The sequence below is a fragment of the Ammospiza nelsoni genome, chromosome 6, assembly GCF_027579445.1.
Source record: "Ammospiza nelsoni isolate bAmmNel1 chromosome 6, bAmmNel1.pri, whole genome shotgun sequence".
Taxonomy (NCBI): domain Eukaryota; kingdom Metazoa; phylum Chordata; class Aves; order Passeriformes; family Passerellidae; genus Ammospiza; species Ammospiza nelsoni.
In genome coordinates, this window is record NC_080638.1 from 27,869,571 (window position 1) to 27,892,024 (window position 22,454).

Genomic DNA, 22,454 nt, shown 5'->3' on the forward strand with positions numbered 1-22,454 from the left:
TGTCTGCTCCTGCCTAAGCCGGAGGCTCAGGCAGTGCTGAGCTTTAGGAAGGTGTGAACTAATACTGAGCCTTATTTCAGAGATGTGCTGGACCTGGATGTCACTATAAAATGTTATGTAGCTAGAGTAAAACATGATTTGATCAACCATTAGTGTCCCTCTGGGGCCTGGCTGGAGCCACATTTGTATGCTCAGCCTTGGAAAGGCAGCAGGCCTGGGAAAGGTCCCCCTGCCTGGGCAGTCCTGTGTGGCAGCAGGACACTGGGATGGATGGGGGTCAGTGGAGCCCCACCTGTGCCCCTCGAATTCAGGGTTGGGGCAGCTGCTGGCCTGCTTTGGGCTGTGTGGGAGATGCTGGTGTGGCCTCTGATGGGGGGACAGGTTAAGGGGCTGGATAACTTCAAATGGGCCAAGCTTCAGCAAACTTCAAACACATGTGAAGGTTTCCATATATGAGATGGATAACACAGCTGTACAATTTTCCTGCTCTGGTTATTTTGATATCTTTTCTAATGGTCTAGGTCTGATGTGATCGTGTTTTAACTTCTGTTAAGGTGACTGGCTGTAAAACCATAACAAGAAAAAGAGTTGCTGGCAAACCTTTTGCAAGGACAAGGATTAACTCCTGCTCCCCAACCAGTGTCTGCACGTCTAGATTACAATGACTAGTTGGTTTTAAAAAATGGCTCAAGCAGACTTGCAGCTCGTGAAGCTTTTGGAAAGCTTTGAATTTGCTTCCTTAGCTTTTGAATGCCTATGGCAAAAAAATCTCACCCCACAAATGTTTTGTGGCTCTGACATGTGGGGCAATCAACTTGAACTGGGAGGCTTAGTCTTCAGGAAAAAAATTTAATAAACGGCTCCCACCAGGCGAGCTGAACTGATGGCAGCCACAGTGGGAATTGTTACTACTGTGCTCCAGTGTAGACAAGGCCTCATTGTCTGGCTTTGATGGGGAAAATGTCCAGTTTTGCAAAGTTTGCTGAGCAAGGGAGAAAATAATTATATTGCAGATCAGCTTACAAGGGGCACATTCATGTTTGAAAGAAAACTCAATTTTCATAGAGTGAGGAAGAAAAGCAAAACTGTCGAAGGAAAAAGCCAGCGGCATTGGTGACCTACTAAAATTGCCTCAAGTCAGAAGTTATTCCTGGCTGAAGGTGAGTCCCAGGAGGCTGGATCCTTGGCTCTGGCTAAGAGGCAGACAGTGCAAGTGGGAAGTGTGCAGGAAACCAAGCACTCCTCTGCCTCTGAGGATGCTCTGTGCTGCCGGCACTGGGTGCGAGGCAGAGGGCGGAGCCCTTGTGTGGCTGGACACGGAGCTGCTGCTGCAGCTGCCTTACTTCAGGCCCCAGTGCTCTCGTGTCCCCGAGCTCCCCCATGGGCATTGCCAGGGCAGAAGCTGTGGTAGCAGAGTCCCACATCCCCATCCTCTGCCTGCAGCCCCAGGAGCCCACAGGGGCTTCAGACAGGCCAGTACCCCCACAGGTCACACAGCCCTATCACCATCCCTGGGCGTGTGACCGGCCACAGCAGCACCACTGCCTCGGGTCTGCCCAACTCCCAGTTTTAAACTCCTGGTTGCTGCAGCTGAGTAGTATTTGCAGTATTTGAACAAAACATTGGAAGTGTTTCGGTTCATGTGCTTCTATTTAGGAAGACCACAGGGCAAATGGTGAAGGAAAATGCTTTACAGCACTAGGCTGGCTGTGATGAGCCACATGCAGCCAGCCCTGGCTGCTGACTCCCACTGGCATGAGAAGTATCTGCTGAAGCCATTTTGGTTGTCTCCCCAAGGGGGAGGATGTAATTATCTTCTTTTTGCAAGATTGCATGTAATTTTCTCTTCACTATCTTTAAAAAAAAAAGAAAATTGAAGCAGAAGCAGAAATGAACTGTGCAACAAGCTGATACCTATTAATTCTTTCATTAGATTGAAAGCAAATCTCCAATGAATCTAGTGCTATAAATCTTGGGGGGTTTGTGAGCATTTCTCTCAAGGAAGCATGCACTCTTCTCTTTGCAGGAAGCTGCAAAACCAGCAGAAATCCAGTTTGTTGTCATGACAATGTCAGTCGTTGCCTTCTCTGTATGCCAAATCACAGGCATTCATAGGATCACAGAAAAATTCACATAGGAAAGGCCTTCTGGAGATCTATAGTCCAGCTTCCTGTCCAGGGCAGGGGCAGTCATGAGATCAAATCAGGCTGGTCAGGTTTTTCTCCATCCAGGAATTAGAAACCTCAAGGGGTGGAGATAGTGCCTCTTCCTGGGCAACATTTCACGTCTGTTGCTCCCTATCTTCTAGGCTTCCTAATTCTAGTCATTCTGAGAATAATATTTGGGTTTGCCATGACCTTGGTATTTAGTCACCATGTTTTCTTTTTTTTCACCTCTGTGAGAGTGTGATCTGGCTATACTTTTATATTTCCGTCTCAGTCAGTTGTCCTGCCAGATGACTAATGGGCTGTGTGCAATTTTCTTGGATTTGACATTTGTTTTCTGCCCACATTGGCACTGCTTAAGGAAAGCATCCCTAGTCAGACCTATATTTGCACATTAGCAAAGGGAACAAATGCATCCATACAGAGAAGTTGAATGTGCAGTTGGGTGCTCTTCAGAGAGGCTTGTAAGCATGCAAAAGTTGCCATTAATCCCAGTCCTTCCTATTTGTTGTCATCTATGTGAAGTGTGCTGGACTAAAGAAAGGAGAGAGCATGTGTGTTTTTGCGTGTCCTTGTCCTGAAGGGCACCCACTTGCCAACTCTCTTTTAACAGGATTGTTTCATGAGTTTTGTGTTTCACTCTCCTCCTGCTGGTATTGTATTTAGCATACCATGTCCTGTCCAAGGACCAACTGCTGTCCAAGGTTTGTCTTGTTTAATTGAATTATGGTTGTCATGGGGAGTGGAAAGTTCAGATTTCGTTCTGCATGGTGAATTTTGCAAGCCAAGGTATATTACAGAGAAAGGGGGAAGCCTGGATCTCAAAGTCTGTGTCAAGGAGCAAGAGGTTAAATGGAGGGATTTTAAAAGACGTTTATGGTAATTTGTTGTCCTAGTTCCCAAGGAAATTAAGTTATAGTTGGGTAAAAACTTTAGGCTTATTGGAAAACCCCAGTTCCACAACCCTATGCCACAGCTCTTGTTATGCCTATCTCCATGTCATCTCTCGGGTTGCTGGACAGAGTCAGAGTCTGCCCTGGGACCGAGTTGTTCTTTGCATCTGACATCTACTAAAATCCTCTCAGAGTCTTTTTAGAGAAGCAAGCACAAGCAAAGGGACAGACATTGACTCCATACTGCTAGGTAGGATACTGGCAATGCATCAGGAAAACTACAAATAGATGCAGTGCCAGCATTTCTGGTATTTGGTTTCTGAAAAGCATGACGTAGTTTGCAATTCATTCCCTGTGCCTTCCTCCAGCATCTCTAAAGTGAGAGGCTGGAGCCTGGTGTTCAGGGACACCACAGTGCTAAGCAGGGACATCACAGGCTCTGTGACTCCTATGGGCCTATGACCTCTGTGCCAACCTGACATACGGACCCCAACACAGCCCTGCCTGCAGGAGGGGGACACAGAGATGGGCACCCCGGTGGGAAGCAGCAGAACATCTCTGTGGAGGGGTCTGGAGCACAACAGGAAGTTTTGGGAAAAGCTGTCTTGCAAGGTTTTGGTTTGATATTTACTTTTGTCTTTAAAGGATGTGAGAGGCAAAAAGTAGTGCAAATAAAGGAAACATTCATGAGATGTTCCTCTCCAAGCAGGAGTTCATGAGAACAGATGGGAAAACTGAGGCAAAAACGGTGCCTGAAACCCGTCCAGCTGAGTATGTCCCAACAGCATGAGAGATTTAGTGGGATAACTTCCATGCTCTATTGCATTTGATTTTCCAGCATTCACACTTCAGGCATTATGGGGAGGGCAGGGTTGTGACATGAGAGGAAATTTAGGACATCATCATTGTGCTAAGTGTGATTGTGGGAGCAAAGTGAGCAGCTGTGCAAACTGATACAAATGGGTGGGTTTCATGGCCTGCAAGATAACACTTGGACATCGCTTGTTATCAGAGGGATCTATTATTTGCTTGCTCACTTACAGTTTTTCTCTAGTTCTTTCATTTTGCTAACATAGTAACAATAAAAGGCATCTGAGGAGGCCATACACCACAACCAAGCTGTAAGATCTGTCATGCTGTCTTTTTTCTCAGGGCAAAACCCAAAGCTGCCTGAGTTCTGGTTTACATTGTCAACTTGTTGCTGAGCATCAAGAGCAGGACTAACTCCAGTCGGGGCACTGCCTGCTTTGGGCTTGCAGAAGATATTCATGCTGCATCATTCTTATTAATCACAGCTCTCTGAAAACATAAGACATGGGATGGAGGAAAATGAAACAAACAGGCTTATTTAGGTCAATTACAAAAGTACGGGCTAATTGCAAACAAAGTGGCAAAACAGGAACGGTCGAGGCTCAGAGGAAAACAATGTGAACAGTGACCTACATTCTCTTGGGGAGTGGGGGGAGGTTAGACAGCAGGCCATTGGGAACAGCAGCTCAGCAGAGAGGGGTTAGCAGGCATCTCTCCTTTCAGGTCCCTGGGCCAGGGCCAGCCTCTGTGCCGAGTGCCATCCATGCAGTCCGTGCAGAGCTGGCCTAAGCACATAAGGACATTCAGGCAGACATCAGCCAAGCGATGCAGTGGCATTGTTCCTGTCTGGTGTTTAGTCCCATAGAAAGCTGCAAAGCCTCTTCTGTGAGGGCAGAACCTGGAAAATAACAGCTCCCTGCTTTCCTTTGCAGAACAGTCTGGGAGTGAAGATGGTTACTTTGTATGCTCTTGCTTATGCTGCCAGAGGGAGGACAAGTGAAGGAGAATCAGTTGTTTAAAACACATGCTGGAAAACCTATCTTGTGATCCCTTTCTGTGCTTGTAACAGTAAGGAACTCTCTCTAATCTAACCTGGTCCAACATAACATAGCTCAACCCAACCTTGGTACAGTGAACTGGCCTCTGGGTGATCTTAGAGCAGCCAAGCAGCACTTTCAGCCTCTCCTCAGTGAGCCCTTGCAAGTATTTTAGGACATTTGTGCAAAGTAGCTCTTCTTGGCTACTTTCACAAACACCTTAAACCCACTGCAAACAAGATGAAGCGTGTAGATGCCTGAAGCCCCTCTCACTCAAAAAAATTTATGGCCCCAAAATTGGGAAAGGTATAAAGTGATTGCTCTAAGGGAGGCCTTTATCTCTCCTCACAGAGTTCAATGGTAATTTCATCCTGGGGTAGGTATTTCCAGAAAGCAGTAATTAGGGAGAACAATGGAAGACAAATAACTCCTACAAACAGAAACAAGGATTTGGCATCCCCTATTTACGTACCAGTTCAGTCAAATGCTTTCCTATCATGTGGTTTTCAGATCTGGACTCCCTTTGCAAGTAAGAGTGTCCAACATCCAATCTCTGTGTGCCTGCCAGCCCTGGCACCTGTCCAGTCAATGGGAGACATCCTTCTCCTATCTGCATGGTGCTGCTCTTGTCTCTACCCACATCTAATGTCCCAGATAACTACGGTCTAAAAGTGACAGAGTTCATGCAACACCGCAATCCCATTGAGGGCTTTTGAGACTGTCAAACCATTTGGTCCTGTGTGTAAATGGGGCCAGACTCTGCTAGATCTAAGCTTGAGAGGACTCCTGGGGACTGGCCTGAGTACCATGTCGTGGCTTGTCTGACCAGCCAAAGCTGTGATGGTGGCCCAGTGTCCGAGCTAAGTTTTACCTCAGTACTTGATGTTTATCCTCCCTCGTAACCTCCACGCAGCCAGCAGGAAGCACAACACACTCACATTCAGCAGCTACCACACAGCATTTCTCATCCCTTGCCACTGAGAAACGGACAACAGAGACAGGTCCTGCTTCTGGTGGAAATTTCATGGGGTTGTATCATCATTTATCTCCCTCCACAAGCTGGCTAATGCACAAATGTGTGGGCCAGGCCACAGCTAGTGGGGATAGCTGCTCACACATCTAGCGTTGCACTAGTGGAGGGGCTGGAGCAGTAGTGGGGGCTGTGGCCTTGCTCTAGGGAGCCCCTGGCCCCTGCAGTGCCCTGCCAGGCTTGTCTGCCCCTGCAGCACTCCGGTGCTGCTGAGGCTCTCCTGAGCTGTGTGCTGCCCAAGGCGGCTGTGGGAAGTCCACAGCCATTCCTCCAGGCTTCAGTCAGCCAGTACAGATTTTTTTTTTATCAATCACATCTGCCACAGCACAGCAGGCTGGAAAGCGCACCTGACTGCGCACCGGATGCACATGTGCCTCAGGCACCAGGTGAGTCAGAACATGGCCTTGCTTTGACAGCTGAATGGACACTTGTGTACATTTTGCTAATTATGTTAAAAATAGTTTTAATTGAGTGCATGAGTTTTGCTGATCCCTCAAAATACAGGAGTGAGACATAAGCAGATTAGTTCACCTGTTACAATAGCAGAATCAAAACTGAAATGGATTTGTAATTTTTCCTTCAGTTTAGGGGACATTCTTCTAATTCAGAAATAAACAAGTGTAGCTGTGCCTGGGATTTACAAGTACATCTCTACACATTTTGTCTTATTCCAGAAACTATTAGTCCTTAGTGGATACAAGTCTTTTCTAAGCAGTAACTTTATGTCTTCAGCTGGACTTTCTATACTACACATTTTGTTTGCATTCCCCACGGTTTCGCTTTATCAGCACAATTTCCTAGCAACCAGCTGAATGGCATTCATGCATGTATATTTTTCTTTTTTTAAAGCACAGCTGGGATCTATGATATAAGCGTATTTTCCCTGGATGCATTATGAACCATAGATGTCTACATGACTTTTCAATGGGAACACATGAAGAAAAGATCCTGTGTAACTGCTGGCTGGATTCTAAACATTTCAAGTCAGGTATCAGGAGCCTGATAAAAAGGCCTAAGCTATGGTTGGAAACAATTTCTAGAAATTCATTCTGCTTATCCCTTGTAGCTGTGGCAATAAATGAGAGAGAGGAAGAGACAAAGCTCACTGCCAGCAAACAAGGCAACAAAACCAACTAACTCTGCTTGGGTTTCATCACCTGACCTAGCGTACATTGAGCTTTGGAGACCTCTGTATGCCCAGAAAAGAACTCTTGGTGCTTTTTGCTGGGGCAAATTCATATTTAATTAAGAGGTTAATAATGAAATTATTATTAAGTTCACAGTTATTTTCATGGTTGGATAAAAGTTAAACATGAAATGCCCTCTGTTTACTGCCTGGTAACTGCTTTTCTTCTTTTACACTCTACCTGTCTAGTTTCTCATACATTGTACATATATGTTATTTTTATTCTGGACTAGACCAAAGCTGTTTATCTTTCCTCCTCCACCCTCTCTCCACATCTGAGTGCCTGCTGTTCACTGCTTTAACAAGAAGTCAACATGAGGAAAAAGCCATAATGACCCTGCTGAATCAACATCCTGTGAGGCTGAAATGACAGTCATTATCCTATCTGGAAAGAAGCACTATGATCCTTTGGAGGTTGGAGGGTAGGCAGCTCTTACAGAAGAAGACCAAATGCTTTTCTTACACAGAGTTTAAAGCTTATGTTCACTGCTCTTCACTTGGCCTGAAAGCTGCTCAGGAACATAGCAGTGAGGGCATGGAGAAAAATGTCTGTCCCCACTACTTCTGCAGGCACACATGAAGGTGATCAACCCATGTGGGAGCTATGAATCTGCATGAGTGTGATGCTGCTCCCTGGCTAACTCACCTGGTCACTGATCTGGCCTCAATTGCTCATGCTGGCTGCCACAGCTTCCAGTTTGGAGCTCCCTCTAGTACCAGAGAGCAGGTCAGCTCCAGCACACCGGTGTCTGAAAAAATGAAATCCTTTCTCAGTTCTGTTTCTCTGACAAAAAAAAAAAAAAAAAAAAAAAAAAAAAAAATTAAATGGCAAAACCCCAAGCTGAGCAAGCCACCACTCAGGGGCTTGGCTGTGACATGCTATCAGCACATCAGGGTTTCAGAGGCACAGAGCACCTTGCAGCCCCATCACACAGAGAGTTTGGAAAGCACTTAGTGTATCCAGTCAGGGGACTACATCTGCTCTCAGCATGTCAGCACGACGGTCTGGAGACTCAGCCCATGCTCCCTGCCTGGCCACAGGTGATGAGAAGAGCTTTTTAAGGAGAACATGTTCAAGGAAAGGTTTAATATCACACTGAGAGGGCTCATGTAGCACTTCTGCTCTGTTGCTTTGTGTCTTCTTTTAATGTGCTCTTATTTTATCACTATATTCTTAACTGGGAAAGTAACTTTTTAAAAAAAAATCACTTCCAAAATGTTCCTTTTGCTTGGAGCCCTACAGGATTTCAGAACTATTGCAAAATGCTATTTCTTAGAAAAGCATGGAGGATTTCTGCAACAGAGAAAAAACTTTTCAGATACTTCATTACCTAGTGCTTAAAAATATGGCATTTAATTTGTTGAGGCATCTGTTCTTTCATTACTTAAGGCATCTCTCAGAAAGACTTCTTTGAGAACACATAATTCAAGAGGAAATGCTGAAAACGTCAAAGATAAATGACATAATTTATTCATGGTACATTATCCTTTCTGTCAAAGAAGAATTCATGACTCTAGAGTGAAGCTGAAAGTCCTGTTGCTTTTGGTTATCACTAACTGATCTCAGTCAAGGCACTGGCCTATGGAGATGGGCCCTACAGGAACATACTGTAAAAACACAAGCCTTGTTCAGAAATAAAGGTAATCTGTGGCAATAGTGAGGAGGCAATAATGGCACTTTAACAAAAGAAACAGCAGCAAGCTCTGGGGTGAGTGAGCACAGAGTGAAGCACTTGCCCAGCACAAGTCACACATGCACCTTTAATGAGCTTCAACACAGTGGCTGGCCAGCAGATTACCAGCTTGACTGCTGCCATAGGAAAGCTTATTTTGGACACCACGAGCAAGAGTAACATCAGGAAGCTTGTCATGGAGCAGCAGGTTTACCAATTGCTTCTAGCCATGCCACTGGATGAAAAGCAGTTTCTCCATTTCAAGTGGGTTGGTATTTCTTGGAGGATAGGGCTGGGAGAACAGAAGCCATGCAGGACAGCATCATCTGCTCTGGTTTCACTCCAGCTAAAGCTCCAGTGGTTGTAGAGTTAGTGCAAGGGTTTTTCATTTTCATAACCTTTCACAAATTTGATACTACAATTGGAAAATTGTATATGTCTAACAATGAAACAGGTGTGTGGTGAGACTTGTACTGGAATACCTAGAGGAAACTAGTGTTTCCTGCCTGTTTCCCTTTTGTGTTATTTAGATCAAAGAAAAAAAGAGCAAGTGTTTTTATTAATGAAACTATAGAAAAAGTTTCTTTAAAAAACCACTGGCAAGATCTTTCTCCTTAGGACAAAATGAAGAAACTGTGACATTTCATGCTGCTTCAAAAATAACTAGAAAGGTAGTATGCTGTAGTCTGAAAATCTGAAACATCCGTTGCCTGTCCCAGTTCCTTTTCAGTGAATTTAGAAGTCCAGTGATGTTTCAGAGTTAGCCTGTCTCTTCAGTCGCTTCACAGACACAAAGAATTGTAATCACAAATCACATTATGCTGTGCTCAGCTTCCAACAAAAGAGGAACAATTCTACTTGCATTTAAACAGCGTCTCCCAAGCATACATCTCAGCTGTCCCTTGTTTTCAAAGCCATCCCTCAGCTCTTTCCCCAATGCATGCACTTCTCCCAAATGTGATGACTCTAAAGTTTTAGTGTTGAACAGCAGAAATTTAAGAACTATTGACTACATTTTTTTTCCTGTGCAGTGCCAGGTCCTAGTCCTGTACAGGCTGGTGCCCTTTTCGAACTCTATATCCACCGTGAGTAGTTCCACTCACTAGAACTGATAGCCTGGATTAAGCTAACCATATGTGTAAATCTTCCTACAAGAGGGATTTTATTTTTGCTGCAACAGCAGGCCTGGTTTCCTTCACGAGTTTCTCCTCACCCTTAGCATAAAGACACTGTTGTTGAGCAATAGGACAAGAGGTTTGGTAGGAATGGACAGCATTCACATTTTCCAAAAGAATCCTTTTTTATGTGCCACCTCTCAGTTGTAGACTATGTCTGGGGCTGAAAGCTAAGACACCCATACGATTCCATGATTCTATATATACACTCTTAGCTCCATGGACATCAATTACTTTCATTTTAAAAACAATTGCAATGTTACCAACTCTTGCAATTTTGTTGTAAATCCCACAAAATTTGATATCTTTTGAAAAGCCATAGTTCCCAGAAACTTATGACATTTTGACACAGCAACAAGCATGGATTTCTCCTTGGCACATGTATCAAAACAAAAGCTATCAAAGGTTAGACACTGACATTTTAAATTCACTTCCTGCAAGTTACTGATAGAGATTAGCAGTATGCCCTATGGGTGTTTTCATCAATTTATGCAGGTTTCTGACCAGATAAACCTTAAGATCCTAGTCCTGCAAGCCCTTGTGCCTGCTCAGAATCCCACCTGGAATGCAAACAAACTTTTCCTGAAATTCCAGTGGCGCAGGTTCACACAGTCACAAGCTGTGATGCTGGCAGTGTGCTGGTGACCATGGGGAAGACCATAGCCCATGTGGATCATTTGTCATTGTAAATCTCTGCCTGAACTTCAGCAAATTTTCATGGCCTGTATTTTTGGAAAGATCCTCTCCAGTTGCTATGAATAGTCTGGATTTGAGTTAGTCACTGAAGCCGGGACAGTCACCAAAGAAAGGGAGTAGGCCACCCACAGCAGGCAACAGGGAGCCAGAAAGATACTCCAAGGATGTGGGAAAAATGCAGTAAATGGCAGGGCATGTTAAGGAAGAGGGAGCTAGCAGGACTTTCCCATGCTGTGAAAGGCTGGTTTCCTTCCCCCCTTTAGGGTTCTGTTAATACATGCAATGTCTTTGGGCTGAAAGACAGAGCTGCATCCTAAAGGTATGCCTTCTGACAGCAATTCAGGCTTGCTGGCTTGTGAGATCTGCCTCCCCACCTCCTCTCATGTGGTTAGTAGCTGCCATGGCATAGTAGGGCAGCTTCTCTCTCTTCCCCCTTGGGAAGCAAAGGAATTGGCATAGTGGCTCCTGATCTCTTCCTTGGGGAATGGGTATTAGACAGCCTCAGGGCAAAACCCTCTTGCTGGCCTGATCTGTATTGTGTATTTGCTTCTAGGCTCTCACCTACTAGGAGCCAGCACACAAGTGTCCAAATTTTTGACTCCATGGGGTGTCTTGATGTGCCAGTGGGCTGCCAGACTCCTTACAAAAACTTTGAAGAGCCGAGGGGAGAAGGAACTCCAGGACTTCTTCATAGTTGGGAACCTATCCAGTGGGGCCCTGCCATTGTGTGGTTGTGGGCTCCCATGGTCATCCAGGAATACCCAGCTCAGGTGCTCATGGGTGTGCCTTTGCCAGCAGCCTCCACACCACCTCTGTGAACATCCTAGCCCTGGTAAAAGATCCACACACCAGATGTGAAGTGTCAGCTGTCCCACACTATAGGGGCACAAGGTGACATTCTCTGTCCCCTCTCCCACCCCAGAGCAGCAGGGTGACAAGGTCTCATGGTCCCCTTCCCCAGGAGGCTCCTATTGTGGCACAGGCAGGATGTGGTGACCAGCTGGGAAGGGCCAGGCAGGTGTGTGGGGCAGTCAGGTCACTGTGACACCCCCAGCGACAGCAACACCCCAGGCATGGTGTGCCGACCCACTCTGAAGGGGGAGGAAGCACCCAAAATTTGTAAATGCTTTTGTTCAAAAGAAACAACTCCAGTCAGAGGATTGGCAAACAGGGCAGTTGAATTGCAGACACACTAACTCACACCAACAATTCAACCCGTTTGAGAGACCAAGATGGGTTACATGACATCGGCTGTTGTCCTACCTCTTGTATTATGTATGGGCCAATTTTCCAGATTTCTGGTGTTGTTGTTCAAGGGATGCTCCATATTTGCTTAACTGTTGTTGGCAAGAGTAGTTTGGTTATTTTTGGGAACTACCATATTAAGTTTGGATGTTAAGCTAACCCGTATTCCATTTCTGCCGGAGACACTACAGTAACAGGTTCAACCAGGAAAAGATGGACAGGGTGACAAGGTGACAGGGCACGGTGGAGGTGGAGGGCGCAGCCATGGGTGCTGAGGGGCGGCGGGCGTGGTAGGACGGGCCTCGAACGTGCCTTTGACCTTCCCCCGGGTCTCGCTTGACCCTTGCGGGGGAGACGCGCCCTCGGATTCCCATTAGAGCGTGACTGAGCTCGACCAGCGCCGGCGGCTTCCCCGGACCCGGCCCAACACAGGCTCCCTCCACAGAGCCCCAGCACGGCCGCCGCGCCGCGATCCCTCCGCCAGCGCCGCCCGTCTCCCTCCGCCGCCCCGGGGCCGCGGTTTGGCCCGCGCGAGCCGCCGTAGCGCGGCCGGGCCGGGGCCGGGGCCGGGGCCGGGGCCGGGGCCGGGGCGGGCGAACGGGCGGCGCGCCCCTGTGCTGGCGGGCTCGGCGGGCGGGTCCCGGCCTGGCCCCGGCGCCTGGCCCGCACCTGGCACTGCGGAGCCGCCCCCTAGCTGCCGCCCCCTCCCTGCCGCCGCCGCCCAGGGGACGGCCCCCGCCCCGCCCGCGGGGGCGGCCCGCGCCGCGGCCCCTCCTCGGGGCAGGCCGGCTGCATGGGCAGGCGCTGCGGGGCACCGCGGGTGCCGGGATCGCCGTTCCTGGGCGCCAGGTAGGAAACGTTCAACACGGCGGGGCGCGCTGGGGCGGGGGGAGGAGGCGCAGCCCCTGACCCGCAGTGCTGCCGCCGCAGGGAGGAGGCTGCCGGCTGCGCTGGCTTGGACTTCTCTCTTCCTCCCCGCGCTTGTCTCCCCTTCTCTCTGTCTCTCTCTTTCTTCCCCCCGCCCCCATTTTGCACAGAAGCCGGGAGGATCATTCACTGCAGGCTCTGACTGCATCCCTCTTTCCTCCCGCCACCACCTTCTACTTCGGGAAAGGTGGAGGTGTTGGCCGGGGGTCTGTAATCCTTGGCAGCAGCTATAGTGCCTCCTTGGTTCACTTTATAAATAGGGGTGGGGGGACGTGGAAACATCAAGTGCCTTTATTATCTGCTATCACACACTATGTAATTGTGTGGACTTAAAGCAGAGATAGATTTGTGAGAGTTAAAAACTCCCCCGTGTGTATTCTGGAGGTTTTTCTGCGACTCGGTGTTTAATAGTCAAGTACAGCATTGTGCTTTCCAGGCTGTGAAGCATAAGGTGGAATGGACATGTAAGGAGCTAAAGCAAGGGGTGGGAATTTTTGTCTTTTTCATAAGATGATATTGAAATGCAAAATATAAATTTTGGATTTGGGAATTGGTGTAGATGTGTTAATTGATACTAAATGGATGATAATTTGTGTGGAAACCTCTGAAAATAGTAATGCTGCCTCCATCCGTGTAAGCGCTTGTGTTCATATTTCTTGCAAAGAATGAGGCTAGAATTCAATTTACTGTGAATATCATATTGACTCACGGTGCATCTTTCAGTTTAGATTGCTGCTGATTTGATCCTCTGGAATCTGCAAAAGGAAAGTCTGCCAGGCTCTGTGAATAGCTTTGCAGTGTAACAGGAGTGGAGTTCCCGAGCAGAATTGCCGAGAGATATGTGAATGCGTGGGAGCCAAGCTGAGCCCATCGGTGTTTCTGCCTCAAACCTGGGCTCGTTCCCCAGGCACAGCCTGTGTGTGGGGTGAACACCTCCGTGGCACCTGGAGATGATGTCAGTCGAAGGGTCTACGATAACGAGTCGCATCAAAAATCTGCTTCGCTCCCCTTCCATTAAGCTGAGGAGAAGCAAGCCTGGGAACAAGCGAGAAGATATAGGCAGCAAGGTGAGTGCTGTGTGGTGCAGCAGCGTGCTTTAACTTTGTTGCATAAGTTTCCATCTGTACTGGTGATACTGCTTTGGGAGACTTGGTATAACTGTAGAGTGATGCAGAGGAACTAACTGATCTGTGACTGATCCTTCCTGAAGCTTGTGTCCCTCTTTTGAAGTATTCTTTTTGCTTGTGTGATATGAACCCAGTCTGTATCAGAAAGCTTTTGGAATTTCCCACACGGTGGTGTGTGGAGTTGTTACAGATGACTGACAGGAGGAATGCAGTGCTGCTTCTTCCTCCACGTTACCAGCTGCTCCACGTTACTGGGAGCTGAGGATACAGAAACACCTCTTGTGTGTAGGCAATTGCTCTCACCCTGCAAAGGAGAGTTCTGTGAGCATGTGGGGAAGGGAAGGATGATATGAAAGATGTGAAACATGTCTTGGAGGTATCTGTTCAGATAGCATCTGTGTTCTACAGATTGGGATTTGCTTTTTTCTGTATGCCTCAGACCTCCTTTCCTTGGGGTTATCTTCTGTTGGGTATAATTGGTTCTTAAAATCCGTCATTCTTCTTGGTGTTTTGGAGAATTCCTGACAGGCACTCACTGACTAGGAATTGACTGGTGTCATGAGGAGAGGATGACTTAAGCCTGGCTTCAGGGAGTGCAAGAGCTGGGTGGCATTGCTGACAGCAGGTGCCTCTGAGTCAGGGCACCTTGTTCTGTCCCTACCATTGATTCACCTGTAACCCTGGGCAAATCACTCAGCCTTTGTGTAGCTCTCTGTCTCCATAAATAGAAAACTTAAGCCCTCCCCTTTTGTGAAGACTTGCTAATAAATAAGAAATGCTTGTAATACATGTCTGAAAAGTGTATTCATTGGCTCAAAACAGTAATGTTTCAAAATGTCTCTCTTGAAGCAAAGAGTGTATCTAAAATTTCAGGGGAAATAAATGACACTGTGTCTAAAAATGGTCTTTCCCCAGCATGACATCCTGTTCTCAGAACTCTGGTTCAGGTCAGAGTTTCCCTTAGATGGCTCTTTAATATCAATGAGCACAGTATTCTTCTCTTGCCAAGCAAGAGAAAAACCTGCCTGGCTTCCTCAGAGTTGTCTAGGGGAAAGTCCTTGGTGCTTGTGCCTGACCTCAGTGTGTGCATGTGCATGTATGTACATTTCATGCAGTCTGTGGACTGCTGGTGAAATGTGCTTTGTTGGTGTTTGTTGGTCTGTATTCTGCAGTGACTTCTACTGGAAGACACAAAAGCCACTTGTACCTTCACATATGGTGGGCATTTGATTTTGGCTCTGTGGTCTGCACGCTTCTGTTCAGGGCTGGGACCTGCTGCTACATACCCTGGGTATTCTGTGGTACTTGTTTCATTTTGCTTTCCTTACATTTGTCTTTTGGGAGAGCTCCATTTTATCTTTCATGCTGTCTCCTAGTGTGCAGCCAGGGCTGTCTGAACCCCTGGGGAGGGATATCATGAATTCATTCTGCACCATCAAATTTGGGTTTCAGGGTTGGATTTTGTCTATCTTACTAGTGAGAGCCATTAATCAGTGAGGTGCAAAGGAACTGATGGGGAGTTTGCTGGTAGAATGAGTTTGGCTGGCAGAATCAGTTTGGCATTATGAGGAGTTAGGTGCAGGTGTTGGTTTCCTCAAGTGGTCTGCTCTGAATTAGCTCAGGTGAGTTAGGGTCTGCCATTGGTGGGCCAGCTGGAGGAGCCAAGGTGAAAGGGAGTGGGCCCTTTATCAAAGATCTTACAGATGTTGGGTATCTGTGGAGACACCCCCTCTGCTACACGTGTGCTCCTCTGCTTTCCAAGGTGAGAAGCAGTTCTGTTTTTCTAAAATAGCAGAAACAGCATTCAGTCTGCTATTTGGTGTGTGTAAAAACCCCTGGGACTAATGGTGACCATCATATACATCATTCCTGAGGGATCTTTTCTGACCGGCAGGAAGGAGTCTTTGAGGCATCTTTGTCTCTTGGACTTTATGAGAAATAACTGCTCTGAGAGCTGTATGAAACTGGTCAGGTGTAAGCATGGAAGGGTTAATGAAGTTGGTCATCACAGCTGGATGCTGCTTGGTTACATGGGATGGAGCTGGATGGACTGTTGCCCTAAATTAATGCCTGGAAGATGATATTGTGTTTTGCATACACAGATGTAGGTGAAGACCCAGCCCTCAACAGCTGTCTGAGTGCCTCAACTTTTTATTGCAGCCACGTGGTCTATTTAAGGTGGACAAGCACCCTGGGTGGCACTGCTTAAACTTCAATGAACTGTGGTGGTTTGGGTTTTTTCCCCTCCAGTGGGAAGTGTCCCAGCTCTTTCCTAAAGAACCCTTTGGGTGTGTGAGGCTTGCCAGGCTGTCTCAGTGGTTAGGGCCAGAGCCCTCGGGCAGTTTGTCATGCTGAAGAGAAGGCCTGTGAAATTGCCTCCTTTCAGTGAAGCAGCCGTGTACTGCTGGGCTGGCCGTGGGCAGTCTGTGGGAGGCTGGCTCTGCAGAGACCTGTTTGTGCATTGCTGTGGAAGGGGGAGTGTGGGTAAGGAGAGATATTTTGCATGATGGCTGTGCAGGACATGCAGTGTTGTTACTTGGGATCTGTACAAGAGAGAACTTGTTTTGTGACTTCGACTAGGACTAATCTTGCTGTGATTAGTGCATGGTATTACTGTAGAGCTCCAGGAGATCTCTATAGAAGTAAAACTAGGGAGCCAATAGATAATCATGGACATTTAAAAAAAGGAAAAGGGGGGGACGAATGGGAGCTCTAAGTAAAGCTTGTTGACAAATGGGATATAGTGTTTGGTTTTGTTACTGCTTTTTGAAAACAGCTTTTGTTTAGTGGGAGTCCTGATTTTTGTTGCTGCCTGACTAGTTTTGTGGTTAGACTTCTCCTTTTTTTGTGTGTGTCTTCTCATGTTCATGGGAATCCACTTTTGCTGTGCTTGAATCCACTTTTGCTGTGCTCTCCTGATCTCTACTTTTTGTGTTGAACCAATATAGACCTAGGGTACTGTGACTTAAGTCTAAGGCTTGTTGACTGTTGGGATTTGTAATGTATTGGTGTGGTGGTTGGAAGCTAAAATTTCCTCAGATAAGTTGATTGGCCTGCATTCAATTTCTAGAGGATTACTAGCCCTGCCAGAAATCCAGCCGTGCATCTGGTCACCGTGCTTGTGATTCCAGTAGAGACGCGGGGTTAAAATCTGGGCGCTAAGTGCCTTTGAATCACCCTGCAGAGCAGCACCATCAGGACAGAGGGGAAGCTCAGGCCTGACCCATCTCCCATTGTTAAAATGTCCTAGTTGCTGTAGTACCCTGCTCACAGAAGTAATGTACCTAAGCAAGTACAGTTCCTGCAGGGGTTGTTTGTATTGTTGAGCTCTACACTTGTAAATATGAACCTCTTTTTAACCGATGTAGCAGTGCCATGTAGCAGTGCCTGTTTCAGGGGGGAGGGTGTGTGCGCGTATCCTTAGTCAAATCAGATTGCGAATGTCAATGTAAAAACAAATTGCTACAAAACCTGCTACAGGCTTTCCCTGAAACAGGAAGCCTGTGAATCAAAGAAACACATTTGGAATTTGCTGCTGTTGTCTTTGATCTCTGCTGTTTTTTCTAAGCCAGAAATATTTCAAGTTGTCTGTTTAAAAGAGTGCTTTGACTAAAACCTGAATTCCTCAGCAGAGAGCTGTTGTGTTGTGGTCTCTCCCCTCTCCAAGTGGCATGCAAACATGTGCAGCTGGAGTGCCTGTTCCTGCTCCCTGATGCTGAGTTGGACTGGGTGGCTCTGCAAATGCTTCTTTAGAGCTTTAGTTCTGAAAATGAGCCCTAAGTTGCTCCTAGTGGGACAGGGTTTCCTGTCCTCCTTTGGTGAGGCATGGTCTGTTCTTACTGCCAGCCAGTAGAAACAAGTACTTCTGTGTACTTCTGTGTCCTGCCAGTGAGCTTGCACATATTTAAGAGGAAAACAAATCCATGGAAGCTTCAGACCCCTCATGTCTTATCATTCCCAACAAAGTTCTCCAGCTTCTTAATCCCCTGAGATCTCAGCAGGGACCACAGGCTGTCCTGGACACAGGAGACTGGAGTCATGTTTCTGGCCTGACTGTAGCTTCCTGCCTTCAGCACACAGTCCTTTTTGTTTGAAAATATTGTGACTTCCAGCATGAATCGTGTCAGACCACTGCTGGTCTTAACTGGATCAGCTGAGAACTGCTGAACCTGAACTGTAACAGAACCAGAAACCAGACAAGTTTAGTTCACTGATATAAATGCACCAAAAATCATCACCTCTTATTAAATCACTTCAGGTGCAGCTGAGGCTTGCTGCAGAGTGGGATTCTTTGTAAGTCTTTGGGAACTTGGTCCTGCAGCAGCAGAACCTGCTGGGTTCCCAGGGAGCTGGATGCAGGGCTGAGCAGCCTGTCTGCTTTTCTTTTGGCAGGGTTTGGAAGGGTCTTCTACAAAATGATGGCACTTTTGAGGAGCTAGTCAGTGCAGTATTGCCCCATTCATGCTTTTCATTCCACTGCAGTCTGAGCAGTGCTCAGCCCATCTCTGGGACCAGTGCAACCAGGGCACAGCTGAGGGAATGCCTGTAACCTTGATCTGGATGTCTGCTACTGTGCCTGTTCTGCTTCAGCATCCATGAATATTGCTTGACCCCAGGTGGTAGCTGGGGATCTCTCTCACAGCTCTGCACTGCTCAGTCTAAATGCAGCCAATTGCTTCAACAGCTTAGGGCCTGCTGTTCAGACATTGAAGGGATTTCATGTCTGTCTCTGGTCAGGCTTATAACAGTGTCCCTTAAAGCACAGGACAAAGGCTGGTTGGGTTCTCCATAGCCAGACCTGCATTTCTGTGGCATGTCTGTATCTGTAGATAGTCTGTGGAACAGGTGAGAGTGTCATAGCTCAGGGGTTGAATGCTTCCCTGCTTGGTTCACTGCTCTGATCCTCCCTATTCTACCCCTGGATATGTGCTGCTCAGGGTGCCTCTGTGTTTGTGAATAGTTTAACACACAGCATTTTCTTGTTCCAGTCTTCATTCTGTGAATGAGATGCCCTGTCTTGAAAATACAGGCTGATCTGGCTAGCTCCCTTGGTATAAACATGAGTGTTAAATGTGACTTACATTCACAGAGCTTATCAAAGCCAGAGTTTTTCTGCTGGTGAACTACAGTGCCAGTTGACTTTGGGTCTTGAAGTATAATGGACATAAAAAAAATCAACATATTTGGTCTTATAGCCTGCAGTTGTATGCTTAAAACACTGTGATACTTTTTGCCAATCTTGAAGCAAGATTGCTGGCAACATCCATTCTTCTAGCCACCCCTAAGTCACGTGCTGTCTTGACTGTGAAAGACAGCAGGAAAACGTCTCCATGGCAGGAGGAGCATGATGAGGTGCTGGGGTGAAGTCAGCATGAATAACACAAATCAGGTCGTCTGCCTCAGAGGTTTTAATAGTTCTTGCTTCCTGTGGATGGTCATAGACTGCCTACCTGGATAACCTTTCAGAGCTGCTGTGGTCCTGCCTTGAGTGTTGTTCTTCATCTCCTTCAGATGAGCTGGGCCCTCTGAGAGGGCACACAGGACATGGCTAACCTGGCTGGGGAGGCTCATAAGCAGGTTTCACACTGCTGTCCCTGCTGTGCTGGGTGAGCTGTGTACAGAATCTCCCCTTTGTCCATGGGCTGTGAAGCGTGTAGGGTTTGCCAAAGACCTGGCAGAGTAAGATGGCAGAGATCAGGCTGTTCAAAGATGTTGCAGGTGGTACATTTGCTGCTTGCTAGTCAGAGCTGTTGTTCACTGTGATGCTGAGGGGGCTGGTGGAGAAAGGCATCCTCTGACACAGTGGAAAGAGACCTCCTTCAGAGTGTACCATCTGTTTCACTATCTGCATGCTTAGCTCTCCCTGTGGTGTATCACCTCATGTGTTTCAGAAGGGCAGAGCAATTGAAGTGTTGGTTGGTAGTCTGACCAGGCTGGGCCAATATTTGATTTTCCATCAGTGATCTGTAAGCACCTGTGAAATGACTTGTATATTATTTTACTGTCCTCTGTGTCTAGTGGAAAGCACCACTTCCATTTTTGGCTGAGAAAGTGGTGGTCAGCATTTTGATGGCCTGGAAAATTGAAGTAGATATTTTGTTTCCTGTTGATCAGGTCCTGGGGAGAAGTTGCTTGATTAGCCTTGGTGCAATTTTCTTTGTGAGTGAAAGCAAACAACAGATACTAGCTACTCTTTGGCTTTTTTCGAAGGTTTTGATGTTCGGTGCCAGGAATGGTGCATACATGGCACTCAAACAGTGCTTAGCCCTGACATTAATGCTGAGTGATCCCAGCTAAGGACTGAATAATTAACTATCACCAAGCCCAGTTTCAGTTACTTCAGGCTTGTGTTTGTGCCTGACATACCTGCCTCCGCATAGCTGGAAGTTTCTGAGGGCTCTGGTATGTGCACAGCAGGGTTGTGGCACGCTTGCTGCTCTGGTTCCCAGCTCCAGATGTGGGCTGGTCCCTGTGCCTGAAACCCTGCAGGCTCTGCTGAGGCTGTACCCACCAAAGGGTGGCTACTGCGATTTGGAAAACCCTCCTGCTATTTCCCTTCACCACAGGGCTGCTTATCCTTGCCCTGAGCATGTTTGTGTGTTGTGCAAGGAAAAAGGCAACTGAGGCCTGCAGCTGTTGTAATCAGCTGTGCTGTGTGATCTGTATTCAAAATTATCAATGCAAATGTGACTCGTTGCTAGTATTTGTATGACCATAGACTGCAGGAGCATCCCATCTCTCAACCTTGCTTTGATGAGCACTGGACAGACAGGATAAAGTAGACCCAGACCAGAGGAGCTTCAGGTTTAAAAAACTAAAGGGATGGAAGGAATGGGACATGCTTTTTCTATACAGATATGGTTCCAAACTCCCACAGGAAGTCTGAGGCAGACCTAGAAACTGAATCTTGATCCTCTAAGACCAAGTCCTAGCCTTAGTGACAAAGCCCAACCTCTTGGAGATTACCAGGGATGTTTCTCATCTCTCCCATGTGAGGGGGACTTGTGTTCATTTAAGATTATTTGCTTTAAAGTCCACAAACTGTGCTGTTGTAGATGCTGACTTGGTTCTATTGTCACTAATGATTTTAGTAGCTCTAATGATGATGACTTTCCAACAAGCTCAAGCAGATTAAGCACCATAAGAATTAGAGCTGTGGAAACCTTGTAAGCCTTGTAAATTTGCTAGTGTCCCAGGAGACCAGTACTGTTGTTAGTTACTGTGAGGAAACTGATTGAAAATAGTACTGTAGAGGACTATGAACTGCTGGTGTATTCAGAGTTTCCAAGTCAATAGCAATAAAAGTCAGACCTGCTTGTTCTCTCAAATACAGTATTAAAATTCATAGTTGGTCAAGATAGCTAATGTGATATAACAACTAATATGAGATTTCTTACCCAATGAAATTTTAACAATGCCATTCCTTCCTTACAGTGATGCTTCTTTAATTTCTGCATCTTCCTGACACTTTACACAATTAGCCTGAAATTTCCCCCATCATGGACTTGAGAGACACTTTTCTCAGGAAAAAGGTACATTATCTGAGGTTGCATCATAGTAGAGAGTCATAACATTAAACAAATGTCTTGAGAGCAGGTAGATCAAGGAGTTTCTGAAAGGGGAAAACAACTAAAAGGCAGTGCCCATGGATTCAAGGATATAGAGTTGTAAAGCTTTCTGCTCCTGTTTTTTCTCCCAGGTAGACACTGTGAAAAGCAGTGCTGCCTCTGCAGAAACCCTTCCCTATTGACAGACAGGCCCAGCACGGGCAGGTGTTTGAAGTGCCAGTATTGAAGTGTTAGCTACCTCTCCTGTGCTCAGAGTGGTAGCCTTTGAGGTCTCCCAAGGGCTTTGAAATTGGCTGCTCACCTTTGAGTAGCGCATAAGGGGCTGCTTGCCTTTGAAGTCTTGTTTGTACTAGGGATGCTTTCATTTACAAAAAAAAAGCACCATTGCTCAGGCCAGTCTTTGCACCAAAGGAGCCTGAGCTTGTTGCACAGTCCCTAATGCAATCTAGATGCTGGAGATGCTCCTGAAACATTGAATAAGACTGAGGGTGAAAGAAGTGTCTGCAAGACCTACCTACTTATTTGGTGGCAGGTCTTGGTGTTCAGAACTCGCTGTGCTCTGTGCTTTGGCCATGGCCATGGTGTGACTGGAACCATGAGGGGATAGGGATGGTGTCAGAGGTATCTTGAGGGAGCATGAGTGTCAGGGTGTACTTGGTTAAGCACTTGCCTGTGCTAGAAAGAATTAGCAAGCTGAGATCCAAAACCAAGCTGTCTTTATGGTAACACAGCATCAAAAGAGTCTGTTGAATGATCCTGTCCCACAGAGAAACAGGCTATATGAGTGAAAGGACTTCTTTCTGCCAGTTATGTTTCATCAATACTAGTCTTTTCTTCAAGAGCTTCGTGTGGGCTAAGACTGATGTTTTTCATGCTCTTAACCAGTGTTTCTTTGCTGCTGAATTATATAAAGGTAGAGTGA

At 46.7% G+C, this 22,454-nt stretch overlaps 1 protein-coding gene across 1 annotated transcript in view; it reads left to right on the top strand.

The window, feature by feature from the left end:
- Positions 1 to 12,595: 12,595 nt before the first annotated feature.
- MAPKBP1 (mitogen-activated protein kinase binding protein 1) overlaps positions 12,596 to 22,454 on the top strand; it is a 100,444-nt gene continuing 90,585 nt past the window's right edge. The window contains exons 1-2 of the mRNA XM_059473813.1: positions 12,596 to 12,759; positions 13,566 to 13,904. Of these exons, the coding sequence (XP_059329796.1) occupies positions 13,788 to 13,904 (117 nt within the window). The 5' untranslated portion in view covers positions 12,596 to 12,759; positions 13,566 to 13,787. The remainder of the gene's footprint in view (positions 12,760 to 13,565; positions 13,905 to 22,454) is intronic.